Below are 16,631 nucleotides of genomic sequence, written 5' to 3'. Positions count from 1 at the left end.
CAACGGAGGACGAATAAATGATAATTCCGAAGCTTTCTCATCATAGAACATTATATCGCTTATCCCCGTCTTATTGCATTTTGAACATATATTCTGACCGTAGCGAACGATGAAAAATTAGTTGTTTTTTCTTTAAATTTCATCAGCCAATTAACTGAAAAAAAGGTTGTCCTCTCCAGGACCTAATAACTTTTCAGAATAATTGTTTTTCTGAATATATTTCCTATTAACAAAACGTACGTTCATTTAGGCAACTATTTTCAAGCAAAAGACACTTCATTGTGTTATGACCGCTGCGTTTATAGTTATCGTATTATCACAATTTTGTTTTCATTGCAGCATTATTATAATACATCAATTCATAACCTCCATAACGTGTGAAATAAATGCACATCGTGTTTGCGATCTCAGAAAAAATATATTGCATTTTTTAAATAACCGAATCTGCAGATACGTACACCGCTAATCTACAATCGAAGCCCAGGAAAAAAAAACGCATTTTTAACTTCAAAGTCAACATGCTGTAGTAGCCAAGATCGCAGTTTACAGTGGAATGAAAAGTGATAAGCGACATCGAATGAGAACTCTTCCTTCTCTAGTTGTTTTCTGGTGTGTCGTAGCTGTCATTGGACATCGATCATTGGGCGCGCGCGCTTTCGCAACGCAACTTCGTTTTTCGACGTTTCTAGGCATACGAGACGAGAATAGCTCGCTACCTTGGACATCGTAGCAGCCCCATGCACGCACGCACATAACTGTGAATTTCGAACCCGTACATTTCCACTGATGTTGTTGGACCACCAAAATATTTTTGACAGTTTTGAGCTCATTTTATTTTTATTAAATTGAAATGATTGATTTCCTTTGACATGTAAAACTGACGAGCGGGTTTTTCGATTTTCTATTTTCCGAAAAGAGCACTGTGCTCAAAATCTCAAAATATTAGAAGTCATCATCGTCATCTCCGTGAATTTGGCAGATATAGGTTTTCGATTCGTGAATTTTTTTGTAAGTGTCAATTGTTTTTTTGGACTCTTGTCGCAGTGATTGTTGCATCAAAATCGACATTTGTCGAAAATGATTTTAACCCTTCGAGTGCACACTTCTTGCGTCATCCAATATGCTTATGCCCGTTTTCTCCAACGATAATCTGAGTTTAAACTCGGTTCATGCTATCTCGAAACTACATGAAAAAAATTGAACTGAGTTTGAACTGCGTCGGAGAAAACGGCCATTATGGTGTCATAATGACACCATATACACTCGAAGGGTTAATTGAAAAATCAAAAACAAATCTGATTTTTTTAAATTTTAGATATACTGCATGAATTCTTGAACGCGCAATAATGGGTGAAAAGTTTGTCGGATTTAAAAATTTTGTTGTACAAAAAAAAGTTTCATGTCAAATTGATCGATTATTTCAAATTCCGGAAATAACATATTTCTCGAAACCTAATTCGTTAATTGTATTAAAACACAGATGAAGGTTAATTATTTCATTGGTCGATGGCGTCGCGACGGATGTGACGTTTGGAAAAACACCGCTCTTATTGGATATCGTTTATCGGTGCGTAGCACGTAGGCTTTTGCGAGCGGGCTAAAATTTCGGGGTGCGAACTTTGTTGGCGACTTTGTGAGGACCTCTAGTGGCAGTTCGACGATTCGAATAACTGGCAACCCTGAAAAAAGACAAAAAAAAAATATTGAGGAAAATGCTTGGAAGTGAGAGGGGAGGGAGAGGGCGCGAGAGAATCGTCGAGAGATTTTAGAGACTAGGGGTCGAGAAAGTAATTACTTACCCATGGGAGAAAAGTTTAGAGTATCGTGAAGTGTTTGCGCCGAGTGTGTATGTTGTACCTGTGTTTTGACCGAGAACATTTTTTTCTGTATGTGCCTTTGGAACTTGTGCGCTGCTCACTAGTGGATGGGTTTTTTTCTTGGGCATAAAGTCGTTTTGAAGCGCGAGTGCGTCATACGGTTCCCCCGCCCCTCATCTTCCGTACCGTTGCTCTACCTTCAACGAAGTTATAGGCGGCTCGACGGTTTCTCAAAGACGACACTCCACATAAAATAATAACATCTCGCGAGCTTTGCCGCCCTCGCGGCATTTTTCGCGATACATTGCAAGAGACACAACAACAAACAGAGAGATATATATTTTGACGGGAGCACGATAGAGAACAGAGAGAGAGAGAGAGAAAGAGTGAGGGGGAGGGAAAGGGTAAGCAAGCAGAAGTAGAAGGAAATTCATCGGATTCAGGATAAACAAGCAATTGACGAATTTTTCGACTGTGAAACACTTCAGTTGTGTATCTGTATATAAATACATATATATATATAGGTCGAGTATCTTATAACTAAACCGTGACGCTAGTGGAGATTTTTTTCACTTGTCTACGATCGTGAAACTCCACACGTCGTCCAACGATTTCGGAAATTCTACGGATCGTGAGTTTTATCTCAGGTGAGTGATTCTTCGTTCTTTTGTCTTTACTTAAGCTATCTCAACGAATACTCGGATGTCGACGTGAATTTCGAATGTGTCTGATTTTATTCATGTTTGTTATTGTGGCTTTACACTATCTGTCAAAACCGCAATCATTTTTCGTCGTTTGGGTGTTTTCTGTCCTCGTAATGAAATCATTGACAAATTCATTCAGTTTGAACGTGAAATATTGCAAGATTCAGATTTCAATATATTCATGAACATTCATTTATTTAGTGGACAGGGAATTATTTATTTTATTGCTAGGAAGTTTTTTTTCAATATATGTATAATCAATTTCATATGGGATATTTTCTCAATGGGTTAAACAGTGTTTATAAATTGCAGCTGTATACAATGATCGGAATGGAAACTAGTTACAATGTCTTCAATTATGTCAAATATCCTGTATAGAAACTTTTTTAGTAACAACATTAACTCAAAAGAAGCTTTTACAGTTTTAAACCAACAAAATAATTAATATATAGACTTGAAGAAATGACCTTATGATTGGTAATAAAATTCATGTTATTTAATTGTACGTATCCAGATTCGCATGTATTATTTTCATAGCCTTTTAAAAAATTAAAACGGGTCAATAATTAATTTCCTTTACTTTTGTGTGTTCTATTGTTGAATAGTACTTGTAAACAATTCATGGTCAAGTAATTCGTCTTTTTTTTTTTAAACAATAACAGATATTTCACTCAGGATTTTTTTTATTTCCTTATGGAATTGATGTTTAAATCATTGGAAAATCCATAATTATTTGAAATGTCTTTGAAAACTATTCCTTAATGACCAATCTAAATTTAATGAAAAGTATTCCAGAATCTAGGAACTACTTTTTCTATCACCAGTATGTTAATTCTGACATTAGTAGTTTTGCAATGATTGTTGTGCGTTGCAAATAACTCAAAATTTTTGTTCTCTAATTTCGATAGATCATCCGTTTGAGGGCACAAAGAGAATATGTTTACCGGAACAGTGAAAGTAGAGATATTCGAGGCCTCTGGTCTGAGAGCAACGGACAAACAGCGCAAGTTCTGGCAGGATGCACCACCAATTCTTGACCCATATGTACTTCTTCATGTCGATCAGAATCGTCTGAATCGCACGTCCATCAAACAACGTACTTTTGATCCTGTCTGGAACGAGAGTTTTGTTCATGAAGTCCAAGATGCAACGGTGCTGGGTCTTACGGTATTTCACAATGCGGCAATACCACCCGACGACTTTGTAGCAAACTGTAGTATACCGATCGAGGAACTTCTAATAAGAGAAGACGAGACCACTGATTTTTGGGTTTGTACAGAGTTTAGCATCACCACCCATCACCATTCGTTTTCTATAACTTTTGGTACAGCAAGGTTATGTAATTAAGTACAAGTCTGGAGCAGATAATACTGGCTTGGAGAAAACATGATTAATTCTCTTCTGTACGAAAACACAGCTCAAATCGATCTGAAAAATCTGTTATTTCGATCGGACGATGGACATAGGAAATATCACCTTCAAAGAGTTATTCATTTCACACCTATCAATGTTCATGATTAATTCATACGATTGAGCTTCCTGAATGACGAATGATTCCGTGATTATAGTAATCTGAAACAAAACATAAGTATCTAACTTGAGTTCTGTACAGCAAAATCGGGATGAAGTCTCTGCAAACCCTGGACCGCATTTACTAAACAAAAGTTATCTCCTCTGGCCAAGTTGTTTTCCAAAAACTGTTATTTCAAAAAACTTGATTTTTCTACAGAAGCTTTCAAAAACTTTTAAATCTATAATCTTCATCCGTTTATACGTTCAGTTGTTTATTATCCAAAAAATTTCATGAATTAATCATATTTCGATTCATTCACACGTCAATGACCGGCTAAGTGGAAAAATAAAGGAAATATTGAAACAATTTGTTGCGCCACGTTGCAGGTGAACCTCGAGCCTCACGGTAAACTCCGGATAAGAATAGATCTACAATGGAGCAATCAAGGTGAGGGTTTTTTTTTTCTCCTTTAGTTTTTCAACCTCGTATAGTGATGGGACGTGGAAATGCGGTGGAGTACGAACGAATTTTTTGTGCGACAATACGTACTAATAACGTTGATTTCAAGGATTTGCCGTGATGGCAAACAAGTTATTAAATAATTCAATATTTTCAAGCGAATAATGACATCGCGTAAATAGTGATGCGACTATTATTAGTAATGCAAGCGTTATTGACGCGTTCGTGTAGTAATGTGAAAAGGGTGAAAAAATAATATTGTAACTCTAGAGCGCATGATTTGAAAATTTTCATCTTTTCTCAGTCTCTTGTAACTTGCATCATATGATTTCCATGTCAACATACACGGCATTAGTAGGGAGGGAGTCCATTTCCGAACAAAAGTTTAAAAAATGAATGAATGAAAAACATTAAGTGTGCGATTTCGACATTAGATATAATAATGAAATTTTTTGAATGATATCGCAAAATAATTTCCCTCGAAATGTGGCCATTTTTCTAAATGGTAAAATTGATCTCGTAAGAAAAAACCAGGTAGGTGAGTAGTAAGCGTGACATTAGTAACACTGAAATGTTTGTCAAATTCATCAGAGTTCGATGTATATCTTATTGCCGAAAGTCTTTTTTCAAAACGAGATAACAGATAGTTGTGAGATTTTGAGAGCGCACGAAAAAAACGAAAATCATATAAATGTACGTGTTAAAAATGACGATGTAAAAGTAATGAAATTCTGTGAAAACAGATCAGCAATCGGTGTGCGGAGCCGGAACGGAGGGCGAAGGAATCAGTACGTTGACTATGGGTTCTACTACGAGTCTCATCTCAGGCAGCAGAAAACCAAGGGAATTCAAGGAACGGGAAGGCTTCAATCGACGTCGCGGTGCTATGCGTCGGCGAGTCCATCAAGTAAATGGTCATAAATTCATGGCCACCTTCCTGAGGCAACCGCACTACTGCTCTCACTGCCGTGAATTCATTTGGTATGTGGAAGAAGAAATCAAATGTAAAAGAAGTAATAAGGAACCGGAGCTGATTTCAGGCTTCGATGTAGTCAATTATCCAAGCTGGCAAGAACGAATGTGTGCGTATGAATTTAATGGGGAGATAAGGAGACCAAATGAAAAGAGAATGCCAGACCATCTTTCATGGATATTTGTGAGAGTTGAAAATCTTGGTAGCGAACTTCCTTGTGGGGATTTGGGCACTCTTATCGCTTGAAAATGGTATAGGTGTAGGCTGAGTGAGAAACCCATGATCGATTACACATCTATATGCATGCTTGGTCAAGTTATATCCCAATACACGTACCCTGCATTATTCCGGTCACTCCGTCGTAATACTATCTTGTAAGCTTTAATTCGGGAATTTGTGAAAACCTCTCATTATGAAGATTATCCCTATTTCGCAATTTAGACTACGTGCTTTGTTTTAAGGTGTCTGCTTGAGGAATACTTTGATCCTATGAAAAAGGAGACAACAAAAAAATATTACCCCTGTTTTCATGTGGGACAACGTTATTGCTAGAAAGACCGAAATTCTGATGAATTTTTCGTTGAAAAAAAATAGACAAATTACGTATTTTCAACTCCAATTTCGAAAGCTTTAGTCAAGAAGTGAATACACGTCGTGGTGCGATAATTCTCGGGGTGTGGCATATTTGGCAGTGTTGTTTTTGGGAAAAAGAGCGATTGGCAAATCCGTATTTTTCATTCGAACGCAGCACTATCGATAATAATACTACTGCTGCCGGTGCGTGTATAATTGACCCATTGGGAAAACGATAAAAAAAAACGCTGTAGTCGATGGTTAGACTGCAATTTCGAACAGTGTAGCGTGAAAAATTTCAAATTTCGGTACAATTTTTTCCATAAGATAAAACCTTTGTGGAAAAAAAAAATATGACATCTTTGAGGCTGGGGTACTTCGGTACTGGTCACACAACACGATTTTTTTATGGTTCACCCAATCGAACTTTTGCTAATAATGACAAAACGTTAAAAGTATCAAGCAAAATCCTACCAACACTTAAAACATAAAAAACATTTTCCGAGATACATTAGCCGTGATGAATGTGGGTAATAATTGGTCTTATTCTATTTTTATACGCTTGTGCCTAAAAGGGATCTTTGAGATATCTCTTTAGTTTTTCCGAGGCTGCTGAAGGCTAAGAAAAATAGTATACAGTCAATTGGAAATGTTGATGTCTACGGAATCGTTTGTAAATGAGTTTTCAATGAATTCGTTTAATTTAAGATTGTTACATATTGCACAACGTCATGATAGTGCAATGATCGTTGGCACGCAATTTTGTTTAATGCGATTGGTGAGCAGAACAATCTTTCAACAAAAATTGTTCAATCTACGTTTACGTACCTAACATCGCTGTGACAAAATTTCGGTAAACGTAAATAATTGTATTTTCGTAGAGTAATTGATCTGTGAACCGATTGAGAAAAAACTGCCGCATTTGTATGAAGCAGTGCTGTTATACGACTCGTGACATTGCCATAAAATTCTACTGTATATTATTTTCTCTAAAAAATCGATCTGTTTGATTCACACACCTGGCAATGCATGCTTCGCGACAGACAGAAGAGAAGAAAAATCAATTGTGTTACTATCGCAAAACACGTACGAATTTGTCAGAAACGATTCCAGTCCGAGATAGATAATAGCTCGAATCCATGGAAAAGGAAGAACATCGAGTTGTCCATAACTCTTCTTTTGCAACGACAAATGCATAAGATTTTTTTTTTTTATTAACAGTATCCGCAAGGTTCAACGAAAATGATGGACAGTAAAGAAACACGATAATGTAAACACTTTTTTCAAAAAAGCAGCAAGCAAGAAATTAGATTAATTCTTGGATTTTTCAGCCCATTTTCTCGTTACGTGTAGAAATGATTTTCCAACAGACGTCTAATAATTTAGTACAGTAAACGTGTATTCATTATAATTGGACGAAAAGTCAAGCTCATGTCACATTTGGCTTTCGTTTATTGTTGTGATAACTTAGTTAGCTTAGTATTCAATATTTTGTTACATTCCTTCCTCGAAAGTTAGTTCCGTGGACGGATTTTTTGTTTTGTTTTACCCATCGGGACAACGAATCGTAATTTTGATGTCGAAATGAAACTTCGGGTTTGTCGCGCCTCGATCCCGATCAAATGGTGTTCGAAGTTCAAGTTTCGAGTCTTTCGTTATTTATTTTTCTTCACAAATCACTTGCCCCCGTTGCCACATGTGTTTTAATCACGACAGAGGAATACGTGTAACGTGTTTTCAAATGGGAAATCACGGATACGATGTGACGTGTTTTTGTCTGTTGTATTTCAGGGGCTTCGGAAAGCAGGGCTATCAGTGTCAAGGTGAGAAAGACACAAGTCACGTTATTAACAAATTAAATACTTATTGTATACCCGCTTGCAGAATCCACCGTATGCGTGTGTGTGATTGTGAGCGTATATATTTTTTTACATGCATATGCGTTTTGCTTGTGAGAGAATCCGTTTCATCGTTTACTACATTTTTTTTAATTTATATACAAATTTTCCAACATTTTTGTTGATAGACAGCGTCGTTACTACATCGCAAACAGGACAGTTGGAAGAGTATAATTGGGTTACTTAAAGTTCTTTGTATTATCGAATTCTAAAATGCTCGATTTTTTATTAAAAAACGATTTGTCACATACTCACAGTCGTTCGATTACATTCGCTCAAGTCAATTTACGTACAGACATGAGACAAATGAAGATTGAAAATACATTCGCTACATCCGAATTTTACCGGATGCATATGAAGGGTGCTCAATTCTTTCCAAATTTTTTCCAATCATCATTAAAATGCCTGAATCCAGACAGGTGTCGATGAAAAACTATTTTTTTATGATTCAACTGAATTAAAATTTTGCATATTAATTTATTTACATTGTAATTACCAATTAATTGGAATTGTTGACTAATTTTATAAACTGTGTATGTTCATCTAATTTTTTCGTATTTCATCGATTTTATATAAGTCCGAAACAAACATTTAGAGTGAGGTATACAAAATTTGTCGATATTTCCGGCCTAATTATTTTTTTGTATGCAGCATCGAATGAAACGATGCCAATGTGCAAGGTGTCTCAGAGCAAATGATCAATGATAATTTAAAATCAAATTCATAGTCGAAAAGACTTTTTTTTATCGGACTGATTGGCGACGAGCTACCAGAGGCGACTAAAGCTCTTAACATTATTGGAACGATGGCCTTTTTTATGACTCTGATTCGGAATAATTGAGAAAAAAAAACGAAATAAAAAAAGTTTTTATATTTCAATCGATGCTGGCAGTTCGGACCTTGAATGATTTTTTTTTCAGCGATTCAGGAATATCGCTTTGAAGGTGACGCTAAACGAGAAATCTTTTCTCATACGATGTAACTCACTCCATCCACCAGTTCCTCATTTTATTTCTATACATTTGTACTATTTTATATTCATGTTCGTGCAATGAGTCCGGCGAGGCTAAAAATGCATGCGTATGGGCTTTGGTTATGCAGTCTTTTTTCTTAATTTATTCAATTACATGAGTTTCTTTGTTTTTCTTTTCTTATAATTTATATTACGTTATATTTCGGTGTACATTTGCTTATTAGGGAAAAACAGAAAACGGCAATTCTTTTCGTGTTTCTGTTGCAGTGTGCACGTGCGTCGTACACAAGAGATGTCACAAGTTAGTCGTGACAAGGTGCCCTGGCATGAGAGATGAGGTACGTCACAGAGCCATGAAAATCTGTACGATTTAAAAATTTCTCAAAACTTTTTTTTCAATCTTCGTTCCTGTCCAATCCGTTTCTCAATTCTATCCCTTTTTTTAATTGATCGCTTATTCCGAAATAAGACAGGAATAATTAGCGTATCACGAGGAACAAACGGAACACCGAAAGGTTTTTATTCGGTTGTTTTTTCACCCGTTTTTTTTTTTTCAAAATCGTCCATTAATTTTGATTTATTATTTTTTTGCATTCCGAATTATTCATTCGTCATTTCAAGAAACAGTGAAAACTAAAATTAATTTCGTATTGCAGACGAGCGAAGGGACGCCAGGTCAAAGGTTTAACGTAAATTTACCTCATGTGTTCGAGGTCCACAATTACAAACTCTTCACATTTTGCGATCACTGTGGTTCTCTTCTCTATGGTCTCATCAAGCAGGGTCTCCAGTGCAAAGGTAATGAAAACAAAAGATGCAAATAACTTTCAAGGAAAGCAAACATTACCCCATATGAACTATTTTTATAAATATTTCACCAAAAATGAAGCTTTTTTGGGGAGGTGCGAAGGAGAACAATTCAGGTTGAAAGAGCCTCGTATCTTCGTAACACGGTTTTTTTTCTTATTTGTAGTATGCAACTTGAACGTGCACAAACGATGTCAAAAAAACGTGGCCAACAATTGCGGCATCGATGTGAAAGCTATGGCTGAGATTCTTAGTACGTTAAAATTCTCGCCGGATCAACAGACGAAGACCCCGCGTATAAATTACCGTGCTCAGGGTGAAAAAGGCGCAGGTTCTCAACAAGCGGGCACGTCGAAGGAAGTGCTTCAAACGGAGTCGACGACGCACGCAAACCTATGGCCAAAAGATACAAACTCATCGAGTGCCACGGCCCAAGAGACGAATGAAAAAATAGCGAGAAGAACAAGTAACTACGACGAACCGAAGGAAAGAGTCAATTTGTCAGATTTCAATTTCATCAAAGTACTGGGAAAGGGAAGTTTTGGCAAAGTTATGCTCGCTGAACGACGGGGACATCCGAACGAAGTTTATGCGGTTAAAGTATTAAAGAAAGATGTTATAATACAAGACGATGACGTCGATTGCACAATGACGGAAAAGCGAATTCTCGCTCTAGCCGCGAATCACCCTTTCCTCACCGCTATCCACAGTTGCTTCCAGACCGAAGAGAGACTCTTTTTCGTTATGGAATACGTCAATGGAGGTAGCTATTTCGATGAATAACATGCCATTTTTGGGGAACAAAGAAAATTTAATATGTCCATTTGAAAATCCATTGAAAATTACAAGGTTCGAGCCATAAAATATTTTTTTTCAAATAATGCGAGATCATTCTTTACTGTGATTGGGAGTGACTGGATAATGGAAATAAGAGAAATAACAAAACGAGTCAATCATCAAAATTTTGGGGTGATTTTGCCATTTTTATATTGACCAAAGACCGTTTGTTGTTCTTTTTTTTTCTAGGTGATTTGATGTTTCAAATACAAAAAGCCCGAAAGTTTGACGAGGCTCGTGCTCGTTTTTACGCCGCGGAGGTAACGCTCGCTCTCCAGTTTCTTCACAAGCACGGCGTCATATATCGCGATCTCAAACTGGATAATATACTCCTGGATCGGGAGGGTCACTGTAAACTTGCAGATTTTGGTATGTGCAAAGAAGGCATAACCGACGGTAGAACAACATCTACGTTTTGCGGTACTCCGGATTACATAGCACCGGAAATCCTCCAAGAACTTGAATACGGTGCGAGCGTCGATTGGTGGGCACTCGGTGTTTTAATGTACGAAATGATGGCTGGTCAACCGCCGTTCGAGGCGGACAACGAGGATGATCTTTTCGAGTCGATACTTCACGATGATGTCGTTTATCCGGTCTGGTTGGCCCCCGAAGCCGTATCAATATTGCGCGGTTTTATGACTAAAAATCCAGCCCGCCGTCTTGGGTGCGTCAATGAAAATGGTGGCGAGGAAGCTATAAAAGCACATCCATTCTTCCAAATGATGGATTGGAAAGCCCTCGAGGCTCGGAAACTCAAACCACCCTTCAGGCCCAGAATCGTTAGTACTCAAGTCTCTTTCCTATTTCAAAGCTTTTCAACAACTCTGAAGTTTTATGTTTTATCGAACCACTTTCGCTTTTTTTTTTTTATTTTTCATTTTATTATTAATCGATTGTTATTGATTTTCAAAGAAAAGTTTCAGTTTCAATGATACTCATGTTTAATTCTTCTTTCGTTTCTCGGAATTATTCAGAATAATGAAAAGGACACGACGAATTTCGACGCTGAATTTACACGCGAAGAGCCGGTACTGACACCGGTTGAGCATGGAATCGTCGAAGCGATAAATCAGGACGAGTTCGAGGGTTTTTCGTTTGTCAATAATGACTTCAAAACGTCCAGACTCGGCAATCATTAATTCCGAGTACGCATGGAATAGTCGAGTAAAAGAAAAAACACAACAGTGACGATATTTCGACGTCGAACAAGACGTCAGTTTCTTTTATGTGCAGAGTTTGCATCGAGAGGAAAACAAAAGAAGAAAACTCATCTGAAACTGCGCTGTAACATCGACGGTGTAGGACCCAAGTCACCGATGAGTAACGCTTGCAACGGTAATCGTTGAAAGTTTTTCAAATACCGAGGAGTACAATACGTCAAAAGCGCGGGGCTCCCCCCTGGCTTCCTGTGTGGGTACTGTGTTCGCTAAGATATTTACGAGTATGTCCCGTCCCGTCATGAAAGTCGAAAAGTTCACGCAGGCGCAAGGAATATCGTGTATCAGGATTTATCCAATTTGTAGTTATCCAATTCGTTGAATTTCAAGGGCGCGTATGAACGAAGATGATAAATTCATCTTTTTATACAGGCTCAAATCTGCAAAGCGATCGCCCAGTTATGCTCTTGTTCGTTCATTCTTTTCATACTTAATGAGATATAAATTGGTTAAAAAGATTCGAAATCGGTACTGCAGAACCCTTTTTTCACTTGGCACGTGGTTTACATTTATCATCAATATATTATTGGGTTGCCGACCCCTCTTGTTGTCAAGAGCACTGTTGCGAAAACGGACGACGTTTAGAAAACTGTCGGATGCGAGAATAACAAACAAACAACTCTTCTCGAGCGTGCGAATATAAATTGATTTTCAATATGGCCTCTTGCTATTTTCGCAATCGTGACCTTGTTTTCATCAGTGTCAATGTTCATCCTGTACATTTTTTAGTTGCTCTTGTTGTTTAAATTAGCGAAATTTGTCGCTAACTTGAGAAGCATTTTATAAATATGTCGAAAGTGAAAGAAACAAAACGTAAAGCAATGAAGCTTGAAACCAAATGAGACGAGCCTCGGGGCCCCAACTGTTTATTGTATGCATGTGAATGTGCGGTTGTGCGAGTCCGTGTGTGTGTAACCGATTTTAGCTACGCTTAACGTAATTGCAGAAGAAATGAGAGAGAGTAAGATAGAGCCAAAGGCCCGTGAGATTTCAGATTTTTTCATCTCATAGCTTCAAATTTGGTGAGACATTCTGCAGTCTCACCGGGCCGTTAGGTAAATTTATTCGATGGTACGTTTCGCTTTGATATCTGCGAGTGATGAAAAGGAAGAAACTACAAAAAATCTCGTTGCATTTCCTTGAAATTTTTTCAAAGAACAATAGGGGCACTGTTTAAATAAACTAATCGTACGTCGTTGTCTCTAGTTAGGTAACATTGATGGCTTGAAACGTGAAAAAACTTTTGCTCGTATAAGAAAAAAAATGAATATGAAAAAAAAAGGGGAAAGAAAGAAAATCAATGCTCCACGAAGTGTCCAACACGAAGGTGAAAACGATCTATAAAATTTGAGAATTTTGTTGTTTTTCGCGAGGTCGATGCGCAAATTCGATCGATCAAAATTTAGAGAAAAATGAACAAAAATAAATCTATATACACGCGCGTTACTATACAAATAAATGCTTGTGTGAGTACTTTGTGCCATGCAGCCGGGTGATTCGTCGTACTTAATCGTTGTCAAAAAAAAAGTATTTAGCTTGTGAATTAATTTTAAGTTGATGGCTAAATCTTAAGGTGCGAGAAAATTAATGCGATTTGAGAACGATGAACAATCACCTCCGAACTCTCGATGTAATATTCACTAGAAATTCACGAGAGCAGAACAAAAGAGATAATTGGAAGATTTACGAATAATCATAAGTATAGATTGCGAAGGAGATAGTGATTTTTCGCGTATTTCGCGTTCCGGACATGATCAAATGACACAAGGTTCCGAAGCACAACGCGACGTTAGACTAACTTGAGGCTATGTCGTATATTATTATTGTATTTTTTTTTATGTTTTTTTTTTTTTTTTTTAATCTTTATTTCATTATTTTGAAAAAAGTGTGGGAATCTGGCGACTAGTCATCCGAAATATCGTGACTCTCTGCTAGAAGTGATACTATCGCGAACATAGATACCGGTATTAGAATTAAGTGTCATTAATCTCTACGAAGAGAGTATGTAACGTAACTCACGAGTCCGTATTAGTATCATGCAATAGTATTATATTTATTATTATTATTATTATTGAGTGAATATCCGCGATTTCCTCCGCCAATTCACGTTGTGCAATTACGTTAATAATAACAAAGCCATTACTTGTAATAGATATAAATATGGCGTTGAAATCTGAACTGATGGGTTTTCGAGCGTCAAAAGAGATCGATTGTTGTCGTCAATTCGTTGTCGTTTTAATGCTGATTATTAACGTTGGATTATATATACGTTATATAATATATATTTAATTATAATTGACCAAGTGGGGCAAAAAATACATTTATAGAGAGAAAAAGAGAGAGAGCGGACGTCGATCGTCGGTACGAGCAAAAAATTGAATTTACATGGGTCTCGAGCTCTCCGCTATATTGACCCTCGCTTGATGAATTAATTATTTATATGTACAAATAGACACACGTATATAAATTATATAAGGGTGTCCCATTTTAATTGCTCCATATATTGTGTTATTCCGCTAACTAAATACTTGCATTTGGCTCAAGTGCAGGACGATCCTTTGGAAATTTTGTCACGAATCTCCGCACCCACAAAATACTCGCCCGAGTGATGAGCGCTCGCTAATATTATTTTCCCCCGAAACAGCTTGAATATAGTGCGAAACATTTATTTCCAAGACAAGACAAATTTTCTGGGAATATCTGCGTGGACTGTTATTAAAATGGGACCCACCGTGTGTTCGTTTAATGCGTGTGTGTGTGTGTGTGTGTACGTGTGGACGTACGCGGATTGCGTGTGTCATTTATGTGTATGACCAAGCCCAACAATACTAATCATTGCTTATGGGGATGAATTCTGATCGATTTAAATGTAGCGAACTTTTTCCAAACTATTCGTTTCGATTTCTTGTTCATCATAGTTAGGGAAAGCAATCGAATTTTCACTTTTCATTCTTTTCAAAGACTAAAACATCATTTAGAATGACTTTTTTTTATAATTCACGAATTAAAATTAAATTTCTTTGCTCCTTCAGGCTCGCTAGATCGTCAGCCATATAAATAATTGTCCATTTTTTGTCGTAAGTAAACAAAAAAAATTGTCGGAGAAATCGTACTGAATTCGATCTCATATTTACTCGTGACAAATATTGTTGGTTTTGGGACGACCCTCCTGTCACATTGTTCGGTTTGGATGTCTGTGGATGGAACACCCTGTATATATAAATACATACGCGTGTGGAGCGATGGGAAAATTAAAAATATTCTTCTCTATTGAGAGAAAAATGATTGTCAAGACTACGTCTTTATATTGAATTGTGTACATCATCGAGATGGAGAATCAATAATCCTCCATGGCCAATGTTTTTCGTTATAATTTCGTAAAGCTGCTGTGTATTCCTCCTATCGTTTTTCGTATGACTTGAAAATGAGAAAGAGAAAAAAAATACGAGTGTCACTCGTTGAGTCGTTCCGGAGAAAAATTTTTCCGGCTTTTTTCTGACAGCAATTGATCACTGTGTACCCAGTGAAGTACGAATTTTCATAATTTCTTTTTATCGCATTCAATGAGTCAAAGAGGCTGAACAATTCATTTGAAAACTATCGACAATTCTTCCGTTTACTTTCAATGTAACACGGTGAAACTTAATTCCTGAAATAAATCGCACAAAGATTTCTTTCGCTTATTATATCGAAGTATGTATATATGAACCGACTAACGTACTCGACAAGATTGAGAATTTTTTCAAATATTCATGGATCGAAGAAATAATCTCGAGGCGAAAATACTTGAAATGGAAAACAAGAGATTATAGCCTCTTTTCAATAGCCCATGATGGATGCCCTTTCGAATAAATTCGGGGCTTGAATAATTTTTTTATACAACAAGCGGTTGCCAAAAAAAAGTCCAAAATATTGAACTCCTATCAACGATGGAGGCTTACACTTTTTGTTTTTCATCAACCATGCAAGAACAAACCTTCCCATGACGCACTTATCGATGTATAGTCGAATAAAAATAAAAACATAAATTTCTCCTCTTGCTCTGTACATTTCACTCGTCCCATAATATTACCGAGTGTTTCGCTGTGTTTTATATTTTATGACGGACGAGATTCATAGGCGTCTTATAGAAATAATAAATATATACACATATTCCCGGAACGAAAGTTCGCGATAAGTCCGCTACAGTCGCTGGCGACAATCCGCGTTGCAAGCATAATATATACGTACTACACATGTAAAAAATGTTCGTGTGCTTCGAGAAACAGAAAACGAACTCGCGGGAAATTAGTCGCCCTCAGATGCGAGCTCCGAGCGTAAACAAAAATACACAAGGGCTGGAACGAGTGACTAGAAAACGAAAAAAAAAAAAACAAAATTCCAAAAACATGAAATAGAACAAAAGTGTAGTAAATTTCGCGAGCTTCGTCAAATAATTGTCGAGTGGGGAGGAGCAGGGTGTGTAATTAGTCCGGCCTACGTTTAACAGACGAGCAAGCGAGTTACAAATGCGTTAAATATATAAGCCAAAAAAGTGAGGATTTGACTGATGTCGAGTCAATACTATTTGAGTGTAGTGTAGACAATGCATAGAGGTATACGGTGACACTTCGTTATAATGCTTTTCAATGTGAAATCGAGGCAAGAGCGTAATAAGCGAGAAACACAGAACACTGTAGTTTTATCATATATGGGACCGGAAAAAAGCGTAATGATGTTAAAACCGTCGTAACGTTGAAACCTGATCTCACCATCGAAAACTAATCTTTCCGCCAATTCTTCAAATAATCTAAACATCGTATAACTCGATGTCGTTGGTTATTTTGTATTCATTATTCCGTTTGAAGTATTGCACCT

At 37.1% G+C, this 16,631-nt stretch overlaps 1 protein-coding gene and 1 long non-coding RNA gene across 2 annotated transcripts; one reads left to right on the top strand and one right to left on the bottom strand.

Annotated features, from left to right (window-relative positions):
- Positions 1 to 279: 279 nt before the first annotated feature.
- On the bottom strand, positions 280 to 1,940 carry LOC122409935 (uncharacterized). Its single transcript, XR_006260804.1, has 2 exons — positions 1,800 to 1,940; positions 280 to 1,679 (listed from the first exon to the last, which is right to left on the bottom strand). It is a non-coding gene; the product is annotated as an uncharacterized lncRNA (long non-coding RNA).
- Positions 1,941 to 2,097: 157 nt separating this feature from the next.
- On the top strand, positions 2,098 to 15,813 carry Pkc98E (Protein kinase C). The gene is made up of 11 exons (XM_043417840.1): positions 2,098 to 2,221; positions 2,342 to 2,464; positions 3,430 to 3,790; positions 4,421 to 4,481; positions 5,237 to 5,474; positions 7,831 to 7,862; positions 9,178 to 9,248; positions 9,567 to 9,708; positions 9,884 to 10,480; positions 10,744 to 11,336; positions 11,532 to 15,813. Exons 3-11 carry the CDS (start codon positions 3,458 to 3,460, stop codon positions 11,694 to 11,696), a joined length of 2,232 nt encoding a protein of 743 aa, XP_043273775.1. The 5' UTR covers positions 2,098 to 2,221; positions 2,342 to 2,464; positions 3,430 to 3,457; the 3' UTR covers positions 11,697 to 15,813.
- The last annotated feature ends 818 nt before the right edge of the window (positions 15,814 to 16,631 follow it).

Source organism: Venturia canescens, chromosome 4, assembly GCF_019457755.1.
Source record: "Venturia canescens isolate UGA chromosome 4, ASM1945775v1, whole genome shotgun sequence".
NCBI lineage: Eukaryota > Metazoa > Arthropoda > Insecta > Hymenoptera > Ichneumonidae > Venturia > Venturia canescens.
Note: the sequence above shows the minus strand (reverse complement) of the source record. Positions and strands in the feature narration are given on the sequence as shown.

Excerpts from the sequence above, each read along its gene's own strand:
- Pkc98E (XM_043417840.1), top strand. The coding sequence starts at position 3,458 with ATGTTTACCGGAACAGTGAAAGTAGAGATATTCGAGGCCTCTGGTCTG. Across the intron at positions 4,482-5,236 it reads TCTACAATGGAGCAATCAAG|ATCAGCAATCGGTGTGCGGA; the intron begins GTGAGGGTTTTT and ends CTGTGAAAACAG. Across the intron at positions 9,709-9,883 it reads GCAGGGTCTCCAGTGCAAAG|TATGCAACTTGAACGTGCAC; the intron begins GTAATGAAAACA and ends TCTTATTTGTAG.